Here is a 25,995-nt window from a genome sequence, read left to right on the forward strand (position 1 = left end):
GACACTTAACTGGAACTAGTATATATTTCGGACAAAACGATTCTTATTTAACAACCAATTTTGGTCATTCACATCTATTCAACATCGCTACTTGAACTAGTTTAACCACAATTTAAAGCAACTTATAGTTATCTAGAGCGACACAAGTTTTTTAATTAGATAAAACTTTTTATTTTTTGTTTCTTATGTTGTAACAAATCTAGAAATTGCTTCTTTAAAAACATCTCTATTCTTCCTCAATTTCGTATTTTTCCTTATGCACAGCAGAGCGTCGATTAGAAGTTTCATAATTATTCAAAATTAACAGATTTTAAGGAGAATTTTGCTCTAAGCAGCATTTCATTAAATATTGATTTTTCAAGTTTTTTAACATTTTATTTAAAAAATATAATGATTAGAAAAAACACCTATCCAAGTCAAAAGATACGAAATTCTTTTATTTGTAAAGATACATGAAATTTAGAGGTTTACTATAAAAAATGCTCCAAAGCATTTTCTGTTTTACAGTCTTTTAGTACGCCTTTTAAATAGATGCCAGAATGGATTAAATTTTCTGCTTCCTCTATACTTGCATATTTATTTTCAGTTAGATGTTTTTTTTTATTTAAAAATGTTACTTCTCTATTTCTAGAATTCTTTACATTTTGACGTATGTGTACAATTCTAATTTATTTTAAATGAAAAAGTGCCAGTATTATGATGAAAGATACTATTCTGCACATTACAACAAATAGAAAAAAAATTGTGTCTTAAAAAAAGCAAAATAATTCCTTTCAAATAAGCAAAAAGTGGTTTCAGTTGTATAACATATGTATCAGTTGTAACAAGAACAAATAGAGACAAATAGAAAATCTAGTACGAAATCCTTCTTATGCAAAATCAAAATTTTAATCAAAAACTTGCTTTTATCTGTTTGGTTAATATTCTCGACAGTAAATTGAGGGAATGTTGTCAGGAAATTTTCAAAACTTCAAGTTATTATTAAGTTATTTCTAAATAATGTTATTTCTTCAGTTTAAAAAGAACGATATTATTAGTATATATATGTTGCATTCAACCATGTTTATATTATAAATATATGAAATGAAAATGTTTCAGTTACTCTAAAATACGTTTTTGTTTAATTCAAATAAATGTTAAAAGGAACACAAATTATTTTTAAAGCTTTATTTTATTAAAAAAACCACAAAATGGCTGTAAATTCATTAGCCTTGTGACAAGAATTTAAGGCAAATATATACAATATTTATCCCTGAATGAAGTAGAATCCTTTAAAACTAACTTTTTTTAAAAAATAAATTTTAGACTAGAACTTTATATTTGTTCCTTTTAAATGGTTCTGTGGGATTTTCATTCAGTGCAAAAGTTCTGAAACAAAATTGAACGATTTTTTTTACAGTCACTAATCCTTTAAAATTCATATATTATGGGTTTAAATGTTCCATTCAGAAAATACTAGAATACAAATATATGTATTATACTATAAATATGCATTATCAGTGAGAAATAGATAAATTCATGCATAGAACTAATCCGCTAATATTTCAGCTTTTAAACATTTAAATGCTAATTAAACTTCTATTATCGAATTTCAAATGTTGAGTTAACTTCCATTAATCAATAGCTAATTTACGTAAATTAAATTTAGAATCATAATATTTATTATTTGTTTAATTTTTAATTGGGAAATCTGTAAACTTATTAGTATTAACTATTTGGAATGATACATTGAGAGTAACTCTTAGAAGAAATACAAGAATAATTATATTAATCGCATTCCTTAAAATTTTAAATGAGATAAGACTTAACATAAACTGATGTAATTTGAAAATATTTAATACAGCAAAAGTAAAACAGTTTCATTCATATTATTAAAATTGTAAAATTGTGAAGCATTCAAAAGGTTTTTTTCTTTTTAGGCAAAAATCTTAACTGTTTTATTAGAAATAATTACAAAGTATTTTTAAGACATTCAACTAGAATAAATAATGATACATGATTATTCTACTTTAGAAGAAAAATTACTTAAAAAGCCTTTTTTTCCTTCTCTTTTACAAAGGCGTCGTGCCGCTATTTTTCAAAAAGAAACTGTAGATTGTCAAGAATTAATTAACGCTTATTAATAAATTTAGAATAGTTTCTTACTATTAGAGAGTTGTGATTAAATTTAAGCTTATTAAATGACACTGAAGGAAATTTACGCTGATGGAATACTGAGATTATGAAAACCAAATTCAATTATCACTTCGCTTCAGAAAAAAATAATAGAATGTATAAATTAAAATACAACTAAGAATAATATTCTTTTTATGAAAAAATGTCTTAACAAGAAATCAATTTCTTAACCTGTTCAATAAATTAATGCTGCTTAAATACTAAATAAAAATTTTAATGATATCATTTTTGAAATATATTGAAGTTAAATAAAAATTTAATTTCAAGTTTGCAATAAAGCATGTTTTAAAAAAAATTCTAAGCTTTCATGTCATATTGCATTTATTGACCAATTTATGTATATTTTAAATCGAAAAATAAAGAAGAAGGTTACATTTAAGACTTTTCATTCGACATGTATGATACGATAAAATAATCTTAAACTTTCGATTAAAGTTTTATAAAAAAGTGTCAAAAGAAAATTGATGTGCACTTTCTATGCAGAGGAAAAGATTTAAAACTCCTCATTGCTCAATATTGTAAAGCAAGATCATTTTTTTCAGTCGATATGAAAGCATCAAACTTCACCAGTCGAAGCAGAAGGGAAGAAAAATACTTGTTATTTTCCCTTTAGGAAATCAAATATTGAATCTGATTTATCAGATAAATTATTATTTGAAATTCTTTGCAACATTTGAAATATTAAATTTTTCTTTTCATATAATATCAATTTATGATGTTTAAAGCGAGAATCTATGTCTAAACCATGAAGAAAGAGAAATAATAAAAAACTGAGAATTTTTAGTATTTTGAAAACTATATTGAAAACCGCTTCAGTTTTAAGTTTTGCATTATTGCTGTTCACAATTAAGTTAAATAAGTATTTTATTGTCGATAATCTAAAAAATATCTCTGAATTTAAGATTAAGAAATAAAAATGAATTATTTACTCGAATAAAAAATTTATTTATCTTGAAATGAAGTACTTATGCAAAATAGATAAGATTGTGTTTGTTTTCCTTTAATTGCGTTTGAAGAGGCATTTACGGGCATAGGTTCCTGCTCATTTTTAATCCCAATCATGTGCCCTAATTTTCCTAGAAGTTTGTTGCAAAATTTATGCAAGCCTTTTTTATATATAACGTTATGAAAAACAACGTTATACAATAGACTAAGAATGTCATTAAAAAACTGTAGCTTGGATATGAAACCAATAACAGATTTGAAACCAGAGATATGAAAGGATCTCAGACATGTTAGAAAATCTCCTGCAATGGAAAAAAATGTTAATCAGAGTAATTGATGAATACATTATCTTTAAATATTGCAATAAAGTAAACCACATATGTGTATTACTAATGTTTAGTAACGTATTATTAGTGTGTTACATTTTTACGGTTAGAAAAGCTAAGGAAAAAGTTTAACGTGACTTCGAATATAAACTTTTTAAAAGAAGACTATAATATAAGATCCCAACTTTACTTAAATTTAGGGTAATTAAGTTTTGGATAAATGGGTTACCGCGTTCAAAAAGAAATGTCTAAGTAAAGCATGAAAATAAGTTACGCAGTACAATATAGTGGTATCCTTAAAAATGGGAAACTCAAACTGGGATGTTTCTCCCCTTCCTCTTTTTGCTTAAAAGGTTTCTTAATTTTTGAAAATAATATAGCAGGAGCAAAGAAAAGTACTCGAATTTTCAATTTCGCATGCATGTCACGGTCGACGACATGTGCCCAAAAAACAATTGTTTTTGTTATAACTTCAGCTGAAACAAATCTTAACCAATTTTCTTTAGTTTAAGATATTTAAAATTACAAAATTTATGGAAGTACGAAGAAGTTTTTATTTTATTGCATATTTTTTTGTCATGAATAATTTTCTTTTAAAATCTAAATAAAAAAACGTGATATTCTTGCCAAAAATTATGCCACGTACTCTTGTAGCAATTTATATAGATATTCTATCTTAACTCAAACTTTACGCGTGCTGTTACGTCAGACATGAATCATCAAAAAAAAAAAAAAAAGCTGTAGCGCCACCACTTTTTCTTGTTTCATTTTGGAAAAATTAATTTTTAAAGTTTACTAGTTATATAATAAATGACTATTTTCAGAACTGATTTTCTAAATTTACTTTTTTGCTTTGCCAAAGAAAATTCACGATTTTTCTGTTAATTTCATACCTAAGTAAACTGATAAGAACATTTTAACTAAAATATACTATATACGGATATAAAGTTCTTACCTATAATATGAAAGCAAAGATAAAGCACTAGAATGATTGGTATGCCTTCCACTACATGGTAAAGTTCGCATTGGCATACTGCTATCAACTGCTGTTAGAGGAGTTCGAAAAGTTGGAAGAGAGTTTGTTTGAAGTCTTCGTGTATTTCTAATCAAATTAAGTCTTGGATTTCTAATACCCTGAGGATTAGCATAGTTGTCTGAATGAGCTTCAAAGTCTATTATTTCTGCACTTTGAGAACAATTCCCAAAAGAATTACAAGGAAAGCACATAAGAATATTGTGGAAGGCATTGTTGTCAACTTCGAAATGCTTTAGTGGCTGAGTTGCAATAAAAGAAATAGTGGCACATATCATTAGTTCAAGTATTCTGCAAGATAGTTGGTAGCTCCACCACAACCATGGGGTAGGAGTTGTTACTTTTGGCAATAACCCTTGGAGAAAGAGTACAGTGTATGGTACCAGACTACACAAAATAATTTGAAAAATAGCAACCATCAAAACGAGTTTCACAGCGAGACCTAAAGTTGGTCTAGGTAACTTTTTAGGTAACCGAGCACCATCAATATGCATTTTAGTAAATGTCACACGAATCATTTCACCCTGTTTTCTTAAAGCTCTGTGATGTAATCGATTGAATACGAAGAAATAAGATATCGATGAGAATCCACCAAAAGATATGGCAATCGAATAACACAATAACAGAAATATATTAGATATTTGAAACACGTGAATTGCAGTTTCTAATGTTATTGAAAGAGATATAACGAAAACAACAACTACAGCTAACACAGATGGTGTTTGTAAATTTGGCGAAAATAATTGAGTTTTTGTGAAGCTCAGTAATGATAGAACTAAGAAACAGAAAGCTGATGTTAAACAAGGTACTGTTATTTTAAGAAGAACTTGAGATACTACAACTGGAAGTTTATGGAAAAAACCATAAGGATCATAGAAAAGGTAAAATGCTCTTAAAATACACGTCAAAAATATTATAGAATTGATTGTTACATAATAACATGTTCTTAATAAAGGGATGAATGTCTTTACTCGCAATAAACTAATGAATAAATAGAGAGCGATGACAGAAAACATGGATCCAGTAATATAACATTGATAATCCCAAGTAATTCTTCCAAGAGAGTCTATATCATTCCACCCTTTTTCTATACTTGAAGTAGGAAAATATGGAGTTTCTTTAACTGAGTTCCGGAAATCTATTTTTTTGTCCTTTTCTCTAACAAAAATATCGCTATCCAACGGTACATTTGGACCTCGGAAAGGTGGATCATTCATATGGGAATCTGGAGTTGTGATGGAAGAAGAAAATAATGATGTTGGCGGATTATTTTTCAAGAAAATGTCACTTTTATGAATTTCATTCCATTCGTTATGAAATTTGTTATTACTATAATGTCCTTCACTAGAAGGTTGTTCCGTTATCTTAGTAACAGATTCAAAAGCACCATCTTGTTGCATATTAGAAATAATGGAAGCATTTTCCCTGAAATCATTATTTGCAGTAACTAATAAGTTGTTTTCGTAAGCAGGTGTGTATGTGCTTCCATGCGATTCGAAACTCTTTGTGAAAGCAGTGCTGTGTTTTATATTATCAGAGGCAACATCATCTACATACTTTGTAGTCTCATTTATTTTTCCATTTCCTGGCATAGAATTTTTTTCGAACTTATTTTTACGTTCCAAACTATGCACATCTTTTTTGGCTTGTTTATTCTCACCGTTAAAATTTAAATTAAGAAATTTATTTTGGATATCGCTGCTGTTTCTGACATGGACATTTGCGGTTACTTTTGAATTGAAACTCTTATTCGGTGATGATTTTTCTTCTTCAACAGAAATGTTAAAATATGCCACTGATTCCAAAAGCTGGACGGTTTTAGTTTCTGTGGCATTTCTCTCTGATGTTTTATGGTACATTTGTAATTCACGTGTTTCGGTGTTGAGCAAATGGGACGAGCTATCATTCAAGGAGAAGGCATTTACTTTTTCTCGAAGGGATGTGCCATAATGATAATCTTCATCATCATTCCGAAGTTTGCTCTTTCTACCCTCTTTTTCCGCCTGCTTCATATGCTGATCTTCAAAATCTCTGGAGTATGCCAGATGTGCTATCACATTCCCTTGGCTCCCATTATTTTGAGAAGGGTTATTCATATTTGTAGTGTTAGAAATGTCTTCTCCATCGAGATAAGACCGGAAACCTGAAGGAGGATTTATGATCCCTCCTACGAAAAGGACTTTAGGATTCCCATTATTGGTTCCGGGATTTGCTGGTGACCGTATATTTTTTGACGTTTTCCGGAAACCAGTCACCGTCGAGAAATATCTGGATCGATTAGGTGCCATGATCATTGATTCCTGGAGGCTTGAAAAAATTAAAGGATTTCTAGAGGAAATATTTTTTGCATTAAGCAATGGTAAATCTTTGGTAGGAATTTGTTGGTGAAGCTCTGTAGAAGTGGTCTCAACCACCCACGCAATCAATAGCAAAGCGGAGAGCAACATTCTATAGAAATTACGCTTTCATTGTCGTTCACGTAAAAGTACTTAAGGAATCAATTAAACCGCCTAAGCAGCATTCTTTTCTCTGTGCTCCCCAGGAAAAGCAGTTTATTCAAATTCCGTTCAGTAGTTTTAGAATCTTGTCAGAGTCTAGAAAGACTCTTTTTAAAGAAAACAGTTTCTTCATTGGATAGATTTGCTTCGATTCAGAAATCGCAAAGAATGTGATTTAAATTAAAAATCTTCAACTTTGTGGAATTGTGGGATAATATTAGTGGCAATTTATGAGATCCAACAACATTTAAAATAAGTAAATTTTTTATTTTCTTAAGGAAATCTTATTCCCACGCTATCAATTAAAGTAAAACGCCTAGCTTTGTTATCGCATAGCTTTCTTTAAGACAATCCACCCTAAGAGATTAAATAGTTGTCATTACTTCGAATATTCTAATAAAATATCTTTTGAGCTATATTTGCATCTTTCATATTAAGTGCCACATATTTGGTTAACTATTTTATACTACACCCCGATTTGTAGTATCAAATAGTGCTTACTGCTTTTATTAAATTATTCTTAATGACTTTTTCAATTACATTAGATTGTTTATAAATTTTTCAACATTAAAAAAAAACTTTTTTTCAATCTTTAAATAATTAAAACATCCCCAACTCAATAAAAATAGATGAGAGATAAGCTTTTTTGGCAGGATTTCTTTTCCATACTTATTTTTATGTTTAGATTTAATAAATAATTTTCTGAGGAGAATTCAAGCAAAAAAAAAAAAAAAATATATATATAAGTCAGTGTTTTTGCAACTTTCTTTCTCTTTACGTTTCGTTCTGAAAGTTTTGAAGCTTGTTACACAGATTTGAGTCTTGACATGCCATCCATATCTGTAAAAGAAGAAAGAGCTAATTCAGAAAGTTAATACGTTATAATACGTCATTATATTATATGTTTTCCATATAATGTTTCAAACAGTATATTACAAGCACGCACGCACGCACGCCCGCACACACACACACACACAGACACCACACAGACACACACTAAGACACGCACACAGACACACACAGNATATACTATTAATTTATTGCTATAGAATAATCTATAAGCAAAATTTTAGAAATAATATTTAAAATTTAATTCTGAAATTTTGATTCTTGTGAAAAATTAAGTGAATCAACGTTTTAGTTAACAATACATCCTACTACAATAAGTTGGTAGTTGTGCAAAACTTGAATGATCCGGTACGAAGATCATGCACTGAGAAAAAGTATGTCCATAACTATCAGAATATGGCAAAATTTATCACGCTTCTGGCTGTATGGGAGCACAAAAAAGCTCGGTAATTTTTACTGTATTGCTTTGCTAATGACTTAGGTAAAATTAACAATACAATATGGTTTAATAATATACAATGAAATTCGGAATACGTGGGGAAATTTGGTGATTTTATTATGATAATTTAGAGCATTACATAAAAACCATTTTGTCGGTTACATTTACTTTTTATTACTAGTTTACCTAAATGTGTGTCAGTACGATCTATAATTTTGAATACCAGAAATCCTGGTATACCGTTGCCATATGAACGAAAAAATTACCGAAATAAATATGGTTTAAATACCGTATACTGGTTTTATTGATCAAACTGAGTTTTTTTTCTTTTTTTACCAGAAACGTTATTACCATACAGTGTGGTAATTTTACCAGAATATTTTCCTCCATGTGGTTCTCCTCAATCTTCAGGTTCCATATAAATTATAAAATCCACACAATATTAGTCAGCACCAGGTGAAAATATGATGGCTAAGTTTAATATATTTCTCATCGAAAGTATGATCGCAAAGTTTATCTCTTACAAGTAATAACTCACCTAATCTACAAAAATCTTAACAAATCTCCCCTGAGAATAAAGTTGCTAGAAATTTTTGAAGGAAATATGCGACTGCTGAATATTCAGCCGAAAAATCCTTTGCGATTTAATAACGCATAAGAAAATTTATACCATAAGGTGAATTTAAATGTAAGTTCCACAGAAAACGAGCCGAAGCTAGATAAGGCTAGAAATCGAAGGTAATGCGAAAAGGAGGAAGTATTTAAGTTATTCAGAGAGCTGCTAAGTCAGGCGTATTTATCTGTCTTTGACAGTGTCCTGAATTTAAAGGAATGCCCTGTCTTTGTGTGATTTCTTCGCTCTTCTGAATCTAATGCCCTGTTAGAAGAGACTTTTCCGTCACTAAAATTTTGTGTTCCGAGCGACATGTAAAACTCGAGTAGCAAAAATTTGAAATTGGACTGCTATCTTGTTTGTTGAAAGGCTTCTTCTGTGAGAAAGAAGACTTTACGGAGTGTTTGCTGAATAAATAGTGTGACAAGTCCTTTTTATATAAAATTTTCAATGTAATAAAGAAAGAACTATTTTGCCACTCCTAGAGATGTCTTTGAAAGTTGATTAAAACACATTTTTTTTGTCCTTAACCTTTGTAACCGGAGCATTAATTTTCTAGAATATTTTTTAGCATTTCAACGTCTTTCGTTATTTTGTGACTTTTAAACACGACATAAAGCATTGTTATTTTAGTTCATTAATTGTTTGAGCTCACGATAATTTAAATAATTTTAAGAACTTTTTCATTTCCGATATGTGTTTTCAAAAAAACTAGTTTTTTGAAATTTTTTCAAAATCTTCTTTTAGATCTGTTTAATATGCTTTTTTAAAGCCTACTTATATATTTTCAAAAGCTTTTTAATTATAAAACATGCACTATCAGAAATAAAACTGTCACTGTTGATGATTCAGCAATCCTAAAGCAATATTTCTTAATTTCGAGATTGATTTCGTCACGAAATCACGTAATTTGTGACGAAATGCGAACTCTTAAAAATCTGATGAAAATGTTTCTCATCTCGGGTGTCTTGGGGTATTAATCCGTTTTTAGATGCACCTGGATTTCAGCCCCAACCCCTCTAAGAAGCTGCAGCCATGATGGAGGAGATATTGATATAAGGAGTTAAAGAGGGGTGTGGACGTAGGGTTGCACACCCCTTCGTTTTGGCGTTCGAAAGGGACACCCCTTCGGGTTGGCGTCTGTAGGGGTGACGCGCCAGCAATTAAGTGAGAGGTTGAACTGAGGAGTCTTACTTGCTGATAAAAATATTTTTAAATGTATTTTCGTCAAACATGAAGTGACTATTAACTATTTTTCATTTTATTTTTAGTTAAGAGATATTTAAATTGATATATTAAATCATTTTAAAATCAAAAGTTTTAACAATAATGATAAGGTACGATTGCCCGATATTTTTATCATATATAAACTACAGAGCATGATGACCACATTTTATTTATTTATCTAAACTATTTAAAATCCTTCCTTATCCAAATGCTTTTTCTTATATAAATTCTGGAAAAATATGTTATTAATTGCCAACAAAGTTTAATTTTTCCCCCCATTCAAATACAGCTTTTGCAATTTTTTGATTTCCACACCTGGGCTGTTTCAAATTATTATTTCAAACACAAAAGACTTGCTGAATTATTATTGGTTCTTTTGTTTATTTTCAAATTAAGTGACAAAATGCTATAATTTATCATTTTGCTATTATTTATAGACACAGCGGTCGCTGTATCTTATTAAAAATATAGCAGTGGTACAGAATATTAACAAATCGAATAACCAAGTTGGAAATTGAATGGTATTTTAATTTTATTTACTTTTAATAATTAACAATAGATTAAATAATTATTTTTACTACAATTTAATTACTATAATTTTTACTATAATTTAATATTTACAGTAGTGTTTAATCATTTTAAACAAAATGATTATTGAAAAAGTAAACTTCCAAATATAAAATCATAATGCTCGATTTTTTCATTCAAAATGAAGATAAATGTTCGAATTTTGATTAAAAGAATACTACAGGAGTTGCACAAAATAATCGAAAGACTTCGATACTAACACATTTTTTGATATTTCTCAGAAAATACATAGAGAATCGAATAATAAATTTAGATCCTGCAATTTCTTATACATATCAATGAAATTTAAAGCTTTTTGAGGGTTGAGGCACCGAGAATGAATGGCAAACGGAAAAAATGCTTTTGAACACCCTATGACAAAAAAAATGTTGTAATAAATTTGTAACTTATTATTTTGGTTCTTCTATACAATAATTGAACTAAACTTCGTAAACGTAGCTTAAATATTTTTGAAAATATGAAAATTTAAAAAAAAAAATTAAAAAAAAAGCTTATTTTTTTGTCTTGTGTTTTTTTAATAACTTTGAAAAAATTCAATAAAATGAAATAAAAACGTTTGAATCAATTTTAAATTGAATAAAAAATTATTGACATAAAAAGTTTAAAAAAAATTTGTTAAAAACTGCTCCAAATACGTTTAATTAACGTTTTTTTTATACTGCGCATATACGCAAAAAAATAACTAAATAAAATAAATAAATAATTTTAAAAATTTTCTTAATTTTGTAGTGAATCTTATTTGACAACTACTTAAGTCCGATTTGAATATCTTAAGCAATTTTCTAAGGAGTTTTTTTTTTCTTTTTAAAAGAAACCTCAAAATAATAAAGGGTTTTCCACAAATTTCATTTTGTACTATTAAACAAGATTTATAAATGACACCGGTTGGAGATTATGCCGATTAAAGTATCTTTTCTTTCACATGTTTTATTTCCAAATTTCATCACACTTTCTTGTCCAGACCATTATTTGTAGGGTATTATCATTTGTTAATAAATCTTGTTTAATAGTACAAAATGAAATTTGTGGAAAATCCCTCATAATTTTGAGCTTTCTCTTAAAAGAGTAAGAAAACTACTTAGAAAATTGCTTGAAACTTATTTCATTTTGTCATCGAAGTCAAATCGGACTTAGCTTATTAGTTGTCAAATACGATTCACTGTAAAATTAAGATAATATTTTTTTAAAATTTTTTTCCGCCCATGCGCTGTATAAGGCAACTACTTTAATTACTCTTATCTGGAGCAGTTTTTATTATTATTTTTTTTAATTTTAAAGCAATAATTTCGTTATCAGTTTAAAATTGACTCAAGTGCTTTGTTTAATTTTTTTTNATTAAGATAATATTTTTTTTAAATTTTTTTCCGCCCATGCGCTGTATAAGGCAACTACTTCAATTACTCTTATCTGGAGCAGTTTTTATTATTATTTTTTTTAATTTTAAAGCAATAATTTCGTTATCAGTTTAAAATTGACTCAAGTGCTTTGTTTAATTTTTTTTAATATTTAAACTATAGCAAAATAAAAAATTCTTTTTTTTATAAAAATTTTCATACATCTTCATAAATATTTAACCAAGGTGTACGAAGTTTTGTCCAATTATTGCATATAATATCCAAAATAATAGTTATGAGTTACAAATTTATTGTCACATTTTTTGGCACAGTTGTTGAAAAACATTTTTTCCCGTTTGTAGTTCATTGTCGGTACCTCAAACTTCAAAAAGCGTTAAACTTCATTGATATGTAGGAGAAATCGTACCATTTAATATTTTTTAAATTTATGAACTGATTCTCTAAGTATTTATTTTTTAAATATTAAAAAATGTGTTAGTATCGAAGTGTCTCAATTATTTTGCCAAACTCCTGTATTTATCATTAGACACATACATGTATATAAATTTAAAATAAAATTTTTATTAATGTATGTTATTCCAAATTTTTTTTTTCATTTTTATTTAATAAAATCTCCTTTCCTAGAGATTACATTATTACACTATTCTTTTCATATCCTTCTTATCTTTATTAAAATGACATAATCAGAAAGCTATAATGGGTAAATATAATGGGTAAAATATATAATTTCTTCCCCGTCTTAAATCATTTTAAAACATATGGTGAATTTATTTTGCTAAAAATTTTATAACACAAATTAAATCTAAGACACAAATTTATTTAATTTTAATTACATATGAAGCTTTAATGAAAAACAAACTTTTTATTTTAGTGAATCCTTTTGTTTCAAAATATATCTGTGAATAACAAAATAAATCGATTGAAATAAAGGGAAAAGAAAAAAAAAAGAACTATAGAAATGAAGATTGGTACTTGGTCAGGTAAGCGAAGAATCACTTTAACTAAACAGGAACTAGCATCCACACAGAAATCGGAACTCTTCTGCTAAAGTTTTCTTTCCGGATTCAAAAAATAAAAATAATTGGTTTTGTTGGCGATGATCTCGTAAGGCGATAAAGAATCATGCATAGTACACTCGCAGAGCAATGAGAATTCTTCGCTAACAGCTTCTAATCGCTTTCTAAACGATAATAACAGGGCCTTCGATATTCGACGGGTAAGGAAGGGGGAATGAAATTCTCCTCGAAGGAAAAACGGATTAATACCCCAAGGAACCATCATCTCGAAACCTCATTGTAGTGCACAGTGGGAGATTGTTAACTAGAATAAAGACTAGACAACCGGTTGCGATTTAAGCTGACCAGACAGTATGGTGGTCAAGGAATCGGCCTCAAAAGAGGAAAATCCAGGGTTGCAATCTCGCTTCATGCGTGAGTGTAATTTATTTCTCTGTTTTACCTGTCTTTTATTTATTTATTTTTGTTCTTTTTGCTGCACCTATATGGTGTTAGCATTAAAGTGATTAGTAGAAAAATTAGATACATTAAGCCCTACAGATTTTTTTCTGCAAAAAAATATAATGACTAAATATTCCTTTAATTTTGACGATATTCGTTTCCTCGAGGAAGTGATAAAAGTAATTTCATCACTTTGACAAAATTTTTAGTCAGAGCATAGACCAAGAAACGATTTTTTCGAAATCGAAGAAAGTTTCGTGATAATTGGGTATCTATTTTTTACAATATGTTTACGTATATTTGAATGACAGTCCAAACTTCAAAAGAATACAAAACTTTCAGAAACAGAATGGATAAAGGATAATTTTGTACAAAAATAATTTACGCATCATTATTTGCATTCACTTAATTCTAGTTAATAGATTCGAGAAAGAACTATTGACCCCCTACAGTAATTTTAAATTCTGAATCCTTCTTAGAAAAGTTACTAAATAAATCTACGCAAAACTCAGCAAAGAAGTCATGTATTACCTCAAACACTGAAATAAATTTGCTTTTGTAAAAAATTTTTTTTTTTTTTTTTTTTTTTTTTTTTTTTTTTTTTTTTTTTTTTTTTTTTTTTTTTTNAAAAAATGTTTCTTATGAACAAAAGTGGGGATTCCAAATAGTTAAGAGGTAAAAGAACTAAATAAATTTTTTAATTTATTTTAATTAAAATGGCCAAATTATTAGATGCAATGTAAGATTTTATGTAAAATCTTAATTATTAGGTGATACTATACAGCCTATACAGCCTGGCCAAATCATTAGACGCAATGTAAGATTTTATGTAAAATCTTAATTATTAGGTTATACTATACAGCCTTATTGTTTTCACGCTGCTGAAACCGGTTTACGCTTGTTTATGTTACTATATCAGTCGGTTAAATTTGTAATGCAATACGTTAAAAATAAATACAAATAGAAAGTATATGAAAAATCTCTTGAAATAAAACTGATTACATGTATGTTTAAATATAAAAGTATTGCATATAAATTCGCCCAAAATTTGCAATTATTAAAACACTACAGTGCATCTAATAATTTGGTTCAATTATTATAATATACTAATATAATATCTGATATAATAAATATTCCATATTTATATAATATATCGTATAATTTATCCAATCGTCGAATTTATATTATCTATCGTCTTATTTAATCAAATGATACACGAACGAAAACAAGTAAAAACCGGTTTCAGTCATGTAAAAACAATAAAACTGTATAGTATCACCTGATAATTAAGATTTTATTAGGGACTGTAAGAGCTATTGAATTAATTTTATTATTCTTTTTAAAACATAATGGCATACACTATAAAAAATTGATGTTCTAATTTCATGAAATTTTTCTTCATGAGGTCTTTGACGTACCTGTTTCATAGTACATGCTCCGAGAAAAAATTGTGTCGACACTTTTTCGATGAAACAAATTTTTTCAAACTAATTTCATTATTCTTCAAAAAAGAAAAAAGGTCTTAGTCCCTAATGTATCTAATAATCAACTTATCGTAGGCACCATGTTGGGGGATCAATATCAGCCAAACAACGTAAGAACAGAGAGATAAATTACACACACGCCCAAATCGGGATTCAAACTCATGATCTAATCGCCAATTCCTTAACCACCATACAGAATAATCGGCCAGCTTCATTATTTAATTTTCGATCGTCTAGTCTTCATTCTAGTTTCGTCTAGTTAAAAATTTTTCCCAATGTACAGGTTTCGATTTGAGGAAACATTTTCGTCACATATTTGAGAGTTCGTGTTTTGTCACAAATAATTTGATTTCGTAACAAAATGATTCTCCAAAGTAACAAAAGACAACTCAAGAATTGATGAATCATTAAAAAGGCGAATTTTATTTCTAAGAGTGTAATGATTGCATATTTAAATGCATAAACATGCATTATTTGTATGCTATAAAAAGCACAAATGTCAGCTGTCATATTAGCTTCTTAGACTTGTAAGTGTTTTGGTTAAAATAAAGTTTCTTTCATAATTAGTACGTTATGATTGATTGACATGAAGTGTCTTATCCAAAATAAGTGCTAATAATAATAATAAAACGTGTTACCAGTTTTTATATATTGAAAAACTGATGTGTCTTAACATGATGACCCGAACGAACCAACGAAAATGGTAATCTTTGTATTGTTTGTTCGGTAGATTAAGTAAGTGAATATAATGAGAAAGTGAAGTCAGTGAAAGTAAAAAAAAATTTCCACGTAAAGGGACCTTTAAAAAAAAAATTGCTCATATACTTTACATTAATTTTTTTTACATTTTTAAACATCTTTTACAGTACTCTTCGTATTGTATTTCTGCTTTTGGAGCGTTTTACCCGAAAGAAGGATTTTTTAATATTTATATAAACCATAGAGTATTTTTTTTTATAAAGTGTATTGAAAGTACAGGTGGGCGGTGCGAGATTCTCACTATATTCCCATCAACATGGCGGTGATTAAGAAATTGTAGATCCTTAACCTCTTCGACTCCCGTGGCAGCAATCGTTTGTTGGGTCCATGGTGACTCAGGGGATGCAGCGTTCGCCTTCCAATGAGGTCAACCGGGTTAGAATCCCAGCGATGGCTGGTCGACACGAATTCCGCACACGACTTGCACCGATCACAGTGCTGATATAAAATATCCTCAGTGGTAGACGGATCCTGAGTTAGAGTTCCCTTACCTTCAGGCTAGGGAGATTTCCGTGGTTTTCCTCTCCACGTAGCGCAAATGGGGGGTAGGTCTATCAAAAAGTCCTCCATGAAGGCAAATTTCTCCCAATACTTGATCCGGGAACTCCCTTGTCTTCCAGATTGCGTTCCCAATTAAAAAGCTATGGAGTTGAACATTTAGAAGTCGAAAACCCAAAAAATTGGGTTGGCTGTTCAACGACGGTTATAAAATAAAATCTTTTGTTGAGGGAGTGTCTTACATGAAAATATACTTTTTTTTTATGAGGAATGTAAATTAACAGTCATATATAATTTATCTTTACACATTATTTTTACACAAATTAAATTTTCAAACTAATACAAATGCAGACAACTTAGCAAGTTTTCAATGTCTTTTTATTTTGCTCCACCCTCTTACGTTCCTCAAAAAAAATAACAGTTAAAAAAAAAATCGATTTTATTGCCTTAATGTTATGTTTTATTGAATAAAGTTGAACCCGTACCGTTAATTAAATAACTTTGCTTTGCAATTTTACTGAAGTTGAAAATGAGGATTTTAATGATTTTCAAATGTTGAAAATATAAGCTACCAATTAATAAGGTAAAAAATATTTTTATAAAAAAAGTAATCACTAATTTTTTACATTTAGTAAGAATTAATCAAATAAACAACAGGATGCAAAATTATCTAGGAGTTTTCTAAATATAACCAAAATATCGCAATACAATAAATTAAAAATATTCCAGAGAAGTTATCAAACTTCAATGAAGGGTTTTTTGAAATTAAAAGCGAGATAAAAATCTTTCGTTAACTACCGTAATATGCTAAAAAAGGAAAAGGCCTGAAACATTTTTAAAGGACCTTGCTAAATATATTTTATTTAATGGGTGCTACAATTTTTTGTTACCTTGATGATGTAATTGCAAACTCCTTAAATAACACACGAATTTAACAAAAAAATATTTTATGTTGCCTGCAAAAGATCGTTATTTAGAAATGAATGAATCTACGTCATTATATCGATTGAGCTTTAGAGTATTACATTTGTTTTTCCTTCTCCAACGATTAATTTTGTAGAATAGTAATTTTTTTTTCTTAAATATTTTTTTTTGGTTTAATGAAGTTCTCTTCTCATTATAAGAATGAATAATATATATCAATGTATGAGATATTCTATAACGGGAGTTTTTAGGCAAATTCAGAAGTAGGAGAATTAATATTTATTTAGAATGACTGAAGGTTTCTTATTAATTTTTCTATAGCAATATGTTACATACTAGTCTATTCATACGATCCGGTCCATTTCTGGCATTCTATGCAACGATTAGGGTCTTCTATAGAATACCGGAATTTTCATAAATTGAAGGTAACATTCATAATTATAGGATGCATGAATGAACAAGAAAAAAGCTTTTTAATATTCTCTGACTAAAGTTTATTATGATTAAAGCATGAAGCATAACTAAGTAATATTTTAATCATATTTTTGGAGTATTCCAGCCCACACTGTTAATATTTTCATTCTAAAATTATGCTAAAAAAACTGTATGTCCATCCGATTAATCTTAAAGTTTTCGCTGAAGAACATTTTTTTTTCCTTTATGGATTTGAAACCATTTACAAAAAGTATGGTTATAAAACCATGAGTACAAAAATATACGGTTTCTTAACCATTTACAACTAGCATTTTTCAGAGACGCAAAGAAATTTTTTTTATTTAACTAGCCATGGGATCTCTGATTTTCGTAAGGTATTGGGCATTGAAGAGTGGACACTGAAAGTTGACGGAAAGGGAAAAAATATTGCGGTGTCAACACTAGGACTCGAACTCCAGTTCATGAAATTGACAGATAAGCCCGCTCGGCTATAATATGTACGCAGTTGTAAAGAACTAAGTAGCTTCATTAAGTGGTTCCAGCTGGTGCGATAAAATTCTGGTTGTGTAACCGTATTAGGTGAAAGCAGTTAATAAACCGTTTTTCTCAAGCTTAACAGTTTGATTACCATTTTATTCATGTTTATTTGACTGTTTTGATTAAATATGGTGAAATAACCATTCAATAAATTGTTATTTAACCATTTTTTCTGAGAAGTTTCTAGCAGTTCAGCTTCATCCAAGGAGGTCCCTCACATCGCAAGTCTGCCTTGTGAAGGGCTATGTCTAGGCACTGTGCTCAATTTTTATTTCTATTATGCTATCTTAAGCCATAGCTGTTAAACAGATCTTCTTTTTAATTTCAAATTTTGTTTTTAAAATGAGTTAAAAAAAGATGTTTTGGGTTACTTAAAAGGTACTTTAAATTTGTAATTTTGAGTTTGTCACGCGGCGCAACCTTCTCTAGTGCCTTTGTCTGAATTGTGTAACTATCTCAAATCTACTTATTTTTAAGTTCTAGGAATTCAGCATAATTAGATTCATAGAAGCATAGGAAAAGTTTTAATGAAACATGCAGATTGAAAGTTTTGCAATTTCCGGTTTGAAGAAGAGTCAGCTAGAATTAGTTATTCTAGAAAGTTCATAAATAAAGTAGTTATCAACGAAAAAAGAATTTTATACTCAGCTTTCTTCATGTTTTTACATTCTTAGCCTCATTCAGTCGTTAAAATTTTATTCAAACAACTTTAAGCTTAAATCTAATTTTTCGTTTTTTCTGAAAGCGTGTAGAGTATAAAATAATGTGTAGGAATGGGCTTCTGCAATGTAAATTTTTGAATATGCATGAAATATTCCCTAACATTAAAAAACAAAATTATTATCTCATTTAATCTTTTTTCAATCAATAAAAATCATTCATATAATCTTTTTATCCCACAACCTTAAATTGAGTGCGGAATAAAATCTATTTTTAGAGATTCCCTCTACATCTGCTTAACGCAAAGAATTCGCATAGAATTCGAGAACCGCTATATGGTTTGCTAATGCTTTGGATTCATTAAAATTCGTAATTATTTCTCACACTTTCTTTACCTCCAACAGATTCAAATGCGTAAAGCTAAGAGAAGGAACCTCGGCATTAAATTTGATCAATTAATTGCCAATACATGCATTTCTTTACTTTTCTTAGAGAAATTTTTTTAAAGTACACATGACTCGAATTTTTGATTTCTTGGTGGATGGCCTTACCCCCTCCGAGCCATTTTCTAAATATAATAGTTTATAAGTACCTACACAAAAATGAATCATGTTTTCTTAACTAAAAAGTTTTATTAAGTTTTAAATTTTTTTATTATTTATCGAATTTAATTCTTCATTAAAACAGCAGTTCCTATTGTTTAATATTTAATTCACTCTGGAATAATATATGTACAGATGGAAATTCGCCAATCAACATCTTCCTCAACTTATTATTGTACACGTAATTCACTAAAATTTTCTTAAAAAATAATGTAAAACGGATCGTTGTGAAGATGATAGTTAAGGAAACGTTCTAATGATTAGAGTGCTTAAAGATACATAAAGAGCTCATTTATCCCATCTGTTTGATCACATAACATTTTCTCCTAATCTTATGTAGAGATGGCTGTTTTCATGGAAACAGGTCACGCTTTAGGTTAAGCCTTGCGTATCTTATGGAACCTGGGGTTAAGTTCAAAGAAAGCTTTCATTAAGTAAATATGAATAGTGCTTTTGGTAAATACATCATCCAAATCAAAACACATTGTGTTAAAATTAATATATTTTGTGCTATGCTTAATCCTTTGATCACTTACGTTACAAGTTTTATATACTAAACATGACCGAAAAAAATGAATTATAAACGAGTTGAATTCTGCTTATGAAATAAAGTATCTTATTGTAATCAAGTTTCAGAAAGAGGGACAAAATTCGTCAGTAGGTAGTGCTGCTAACGAGAAAAAACTATAGAACAATGATAGTTTCCGCATGTCAGATTTTTTCAAATAAATTATTTGCATGGCTGTCAGTTTACTCTGTCCCTAGCCTGTATCCTGTTATCACTGAAACGGCTGATTATTTTGAAATTTTGATTTTTTATTAATTAATCTGTAAGAATAGCCTTCATTTATAAAATTTTCAACTAATAAACCTCTGCAAGAATATGGGGAAATTTACCGTGCTTCTGGTTCTATAGGAACACAAAGAGAGTAAGAGTAATTTTTATTGAAGTGCTTCGGTAGTGATTTTATTAAAATTGAAATTATTCGGTTAAATTTACTTTTTAGTGGTTACTTTTTAGTTTTGGTTAAATATACCTTTGTTTCTAAATGTGTGGTTAAGAAAACTTATAATTTAAAAAAAAAAGAGTTTCAGGTAAACCGTTACCGTATAAGCGGAAAAATTACCGAATGGATGGTTAAAATACCATGTATTTTGGTTTTATTAACCAAAATCATGGTAGTTTTTGCCAGAAATGACATTACATACAGTACGGTCAATTCTCTCTCCGTGTTGTCGTAAAGAGAATTGTAATAAATAATATTAAGAATACAATTAAAATTACGAATAGATATAAAAATAGAACGAGATAATATTGATAAATGTAGAATATTGTTTCGATTAAATAATTTGAGATGATCAAGATCACTTTTTGCTCTATACTTACAACAGAAAAAAAATATGGTGATTAACAATGCTTAAATTTAATTATTTTGGACATTTAATGTCGCATTTTAATTTTAACATTTTTAGCATTTTTAGTACAAGAATAAAATCATTGATTACACCATCTCTTTTTTTTAGAAATTTTTTATACTCAAGTATGGAATATTTAAAAAATTTATCATTTAATATTAATATAGATTCTTAAAAACTTAATAACTAAAGTCCATATGTATACACTGTCAGGAAAAGGTAAAGTATTAAATTTATCATGTTTAAATAAATGAATGGTTAAAATTAATGCCAAAAATTATAGTATTTAATTCCTATCTAAATCCGAGTAATTTTTATGTACTTGTTGAAGTTAGGACGAAAACTCCGTAACAAACATGACTGCTTTAATAATGAGTCATTTATAATTTTGAAACATTTAATTAATTTTCCACAGCAGTTTTTCATAACGAATCTATCTATTAGTAATACTGATGATTTCATAATTCATTACTACATTACAAATGCTACAGTTGTTAGTATTATTATTATTACGATAGCATAAACTAAAATTTGCATTTGCAATTGAATTCACTCTTATTTTAATATTTTTTCCCTAACAAAAATGCAAACAAGTGCTTTCTATGATCATAAAGTAATGAAAAAACTTCTTACTTATTTTATTCGTTTTGCAATAATGCGGCAATAGTAAAGTAAGTAAAGTTCTAATAGTAAAAAGCTCTAATAGTAAAGCCTGGATTACTTTTCGTCAGTGTTGCTCCAACATTTTGACTTTTTTAGTAAAGAAGCAATTAGAAGATTGAAATAAAACTGTTAATGCATAATCTACTTCCCGAAGTTAATATATTGGTCAATAAATCAAGATGTGATTGGCATAAAATTTTAAAAAAGCCAAATGCGATTTTTATGAGACATGATAATAATCTGTAACACCCAAGTAGCTTAACACTATACAGAAACTCTCTTCTAAAATCAATAATCTTGATTTTCTTGAAACTTAGATTGAAAACCAAATTTTGGACTAAACCCAAGGAAACTGCATCATTTATGTTTGAGGAAAACTCTTAGGAAATCTAGAATAAGTAGCGTCGCTGATTCCCTTGATAGCACTCTTTGCCTTATTTCATTCATCTTTAAACGTAATCTGCGTGTGCTTCATTTATTTCTCAACAAATGAGTTAAAATACTTCATCCGTTTGAAATTAGGAAAGTTTTAGAAAAATTTGTTTTCCAGTCGTGAAGAACACACATTTTCAAATCAACAGGAAATAGCTGCAAGTTCACTCAACTGTTAATTTTTTAATGAAAGTAAAGTTCTTTCTAATTGAAGGAAATAGGAAAATTTACAACTTAATTTATAGATTCAGGCTATTTACTGTGCTTAATAAATGGCAAAAGTCTCATTACTTACTTTTGCAACACATATTGAAAATGATGCCCTTTATCATAAAAGCAAGTTAATATCAGTTTTATGACATGTGACAGCCACTCTACGTAATGCTTTAGTAACTACGTATATCTTTATGTTAATATTAGATCTAAAAGGTCAAATGTCTGGTGGGTTTCGATTGCTGTAAAAGTAACATGTATATGCTATTTTGAAAGATAAAATGTTTGTTTAACATTTATTATCAGATGTTAAGTGTCAGGAACCTGAGACATTTTTTATTAAATATTCTTATAAAAAATTACATCATTAAGTACTATTGGATATCGTTAACTATACAATATTAAAATAATAATTGGAAAACTCTGTTTTGAAAATATCTTTATTGGCATTTTGTTAAAGTTAAAAACATTTTTTTTCCAATTATTATTTAAAGCTTTTATGACGTTATTCAACACCTCTAACTAAATAATTACATATTAAAATACTTTTTTTTAATGAATGAGTTTAATAAATTTATTATATGTAAGGTTATGAAATTTAGTAATTAATTTTCCAAAAAATGGTTACATGTTGGGTATAACGAGACTTTTTCATGTCTAATTATATATATTGCGGCCGACCGGCCTGTGTAGGGGGCAGGGAACTGTCCTTGCATCAGAAAGGTTCTGGGTTCGAATCCCGGGCAAGGCATGGATGTTCTTTCCTTCTCTGTACTATCAGCCCTCACTGTGGGAACGACGCTGGCCCACCTAATATGGTGCCACTGAAAAAAAGACCAACAAAATCGCCCTGTAAATGCCTGAATTGACGAATGTTAACACAGGTGGGCATTGGAAAAAAAATGTTNCAGAAAAACACTTAGTGACCATCGATTAATCATTAAGGGGTTAACTTTTGAAAGATCAACAACTAAACAACCTAATAGAATTAGATATTCATAGAAAAATTTATTTGATTTTTCCATCAGAATTAAGGCTACTATTAAGGAAAGCAAGAAACAAGTCAACATCCTTCAAAACACTGCAGATTTGGATGAATATATTGAGGACATGACAAACAACATCGTTGGGATCTGTAGAAATGCAAAAATGAGAGTAGGCAAGACGTAGATAAGACAGAGTCCGAAGTGGTGGACTTTAGAGCTCTCCCTACTTAGAAAAAGATTAAGAGCAAAAAGACGGAAATATCAAGGTGAAACAGATCAAATGCAAATGCGGATAAAAAGAGCGCAATACAAAGAAGAAAAAGCTAAATATTATAAAGAAATAACAAAACAGAAAAAGAAAAGACTATATTTCTATTTGGAAATCATAACCGCTCAGGAGTGTTTTGGACCAAGCTACCTCATTGCAAGAGAACATTTTTCAAACGATAATATCTTAAAGAAACAAAAATTAAGTGATGGAACATTTACAAACAACACAACAGAAACCGTTAGTGAAATATTGAAATATCATTTTAAATCAGTACAGGACTCCCCACTACCGAAAGCAATAACTTAGACCAACCTTTTAAACTCACAGAAATCGAACATACAGTCCTTAAGCTGAAAAATGACAAAGCCCCGGGATATGATGGCTTACCATCAGAAATTATCAAGGCAATATTTAAGCTTGAACCATAATGGTTCAAGAATATAATGAATAAGTGTTGTGAACTTGAACATTTTCCAACCATTTGGAAGAAAGCAAAAATCATCTTAATACCTACGTCAGGAAAGGATCTTTTCATACCTGATGGATATCGTCCAATATCCTTGCTTCCAGCGCGGGGTAAAGTCCTAGACAAGCTCGTTGCAAATAGGTTAACCTTTTTCCTCGAAGCAAATGACCTCCTGCACCATGATCAATACGGTTTCCGATAGCATAGATCCACCACATCAGCTATTAAATGTTTAATCAGTTCCATAAAACAGGCCAAAGAAAATGGGCACCACTCATTAGGAGTTTCCCTCGACATCAAGGGAGCTTTTGACTGAGTACCGTAGAAAAGTATCATCAATCAATTGAATACACTGAATTGTAGTTTCACTCTAACGAATTTAATTAGAAGCTTCTCTAATTATAGATCTGAGAACTACTCCATACAGAATACGTAGATCTTACAAAACGTTACTATTGGAGTGCCACAGGGTTCGAGCCTTGGTCCCATCCTGTGGCTATTCATCGCCAATGTAAAACTAAAAGAAGACAGAACAATGAATGAAAAAATTTTTGCTTTTGCTGATGATTTCTTTGTAATGATTTCAGGATCAATGTCAAATCGACTGGGCCCACAAATGACTACTGTACTAGAGACTTTTCAGAAATGGGCAAAAGCACAAAACCTCAAATTTAGTCTAGCAAAAACACATGGCCATAGTCTTTCCAAAACTTAACAAGATGACTAGAAAACCAACCGTAAAACGGGGTGAACAGAGTGCATCTATATACCCAACCATAACTTACCTTGGATTCCAACTTAACTATCAGCTCTCTTGGTTGCCCCATTTGGATAAGCTTTACAATAAAATCTCTATCTTCCAAGCTAAACTGAACAGATTCTCTGGAGCTGACTGGGGTATGAGCCCACACATTAAGAAATTCATTTTCCAAAATAGTACACAATAATTAATCACTTATGGATCCGAAATCTGGAGCAATAATCAAGTCAGAACTCTTAACAGACTTAAAAAAATGAAACGAATTCCTCTTCTCTCCATAACAAAAGCCTACAGGACAACCTCTACCGATGCACTACAAGTTTTGGCCGGGACCGTCCCACTAGATTTAATTATTAATACAGAAGAAAAAATGGCGAATATTTATTTCCATAAATATGATGAAGATCCACGTACCTCTCCCAGACTTCCACCAATACATCCCCAGAATTAAAATCCATAAATTGTGACTACATTTTACCAACAAAAGATGGAATTGAGATATTTACGGACGGATCCAGGCTAATTTGTTAAGGCGAAAACAAAGTGGGATGTGTATTCGTAATATATGTCGATGGTGGTCTTGTAGTCTCTCAACTTCAGACTTACAGATTATTCAACAGTTTTCAAAACAGAATTATGGGCGATACTTCAATCACTCCACTGGATACACCAAAATGATATCAATAGCGAAACAAACATCTATTCTGACTCACATTCCAGTCTTCAAGCCCTTAGCAACACAAACACGAATGATTACCTAGTTCAAATGATAAAAAATACTTACAAAAATATTACTAAATTCCATTGGATTAAAGCCCAAAAAGGATATGAGGGCAATGAGGAAGCTGATAGACAGGCCGAATTAGCTTGTCAAGAATCAACAATAGATCTATATGACATACCATCAAAACAGACAACGAGAACAGAACTTATGAAGAGTAACCTTTCAACATGGCAGCAAAGATGGGATAGTGAGGATACAAAAGGCCGACACACCTACCAATTTATCCCAAAAGTCAGTAATCGAAAAATCTACTCCAACTTCTATATCAATCAATTTCTAACCAACCATGGAGCCCAAGGTAGTTATTAGTCAAAATAGTTCGTGAAAGACCCGAACTGTAAAGTTTGTAAAACTTATGAAGATATCGAACACATACTTACTGTCTGTCCAGTTTATGATGATTTAAGAATTAAATTTTTCCCGAGAAATTTCAACTTTGATACCATTAAAAGAAACTGGAACCAAAAGAAACTAAACAAAGGAACTAAAGAGATTTTTAAAAGACTTTTTGAAAACAGAATTTGGGAGCTGGTCTAGACCGATCCTTCAACAGTATGGGGGGGGACAGGGTAAAGCCGAACTATATATATTCATATATAC

The 25,995-nt window shown here is 29.6% G+C and overlaps 1 protein-coding gene across 1 annotated transcript in view; it reads right to left on the reverse strand.

Annotated features, from left to right (window-relative positions):
- Nucleotides 1–25,995, reverse strand: part of LOC107456058 (uncharacterized) — a 78,135-nt gene that overhangs the window by 2,960 nt on the left and 49,180 nt on the right. Inside the window, exon 2 of the mRNA XM_016073818.3 lies at nucleotides 4,402–7,817. Coding sequence (XP_015929304.1) covers nucleotides 4,402–6,926 — 2,525 coding nt within the window. The 5' untranslated portion in view covers nucleotides 6,927–7,817. The remainder of the gene's footprint in view (nucleotides 1–4,401; nucleotides 7,818–25,995) is intronic.

This window comes from Parasteatoda tepidariorum, chromosome X1 (genome assembly GCF_043381705.1).
Source record: "Parasteatoda tepidariorum isolate YZ-2023 chromosome X1, CAS_Ptep_4.0, whole genome shotgun sequence".
NCBI classification, from domain to species: Eukaryota; Metazoa; Arthropoda; class Arachnida; order Araneae; family Theridiidae; genus Parasteatoda; species Parasteatoda tepidariorum.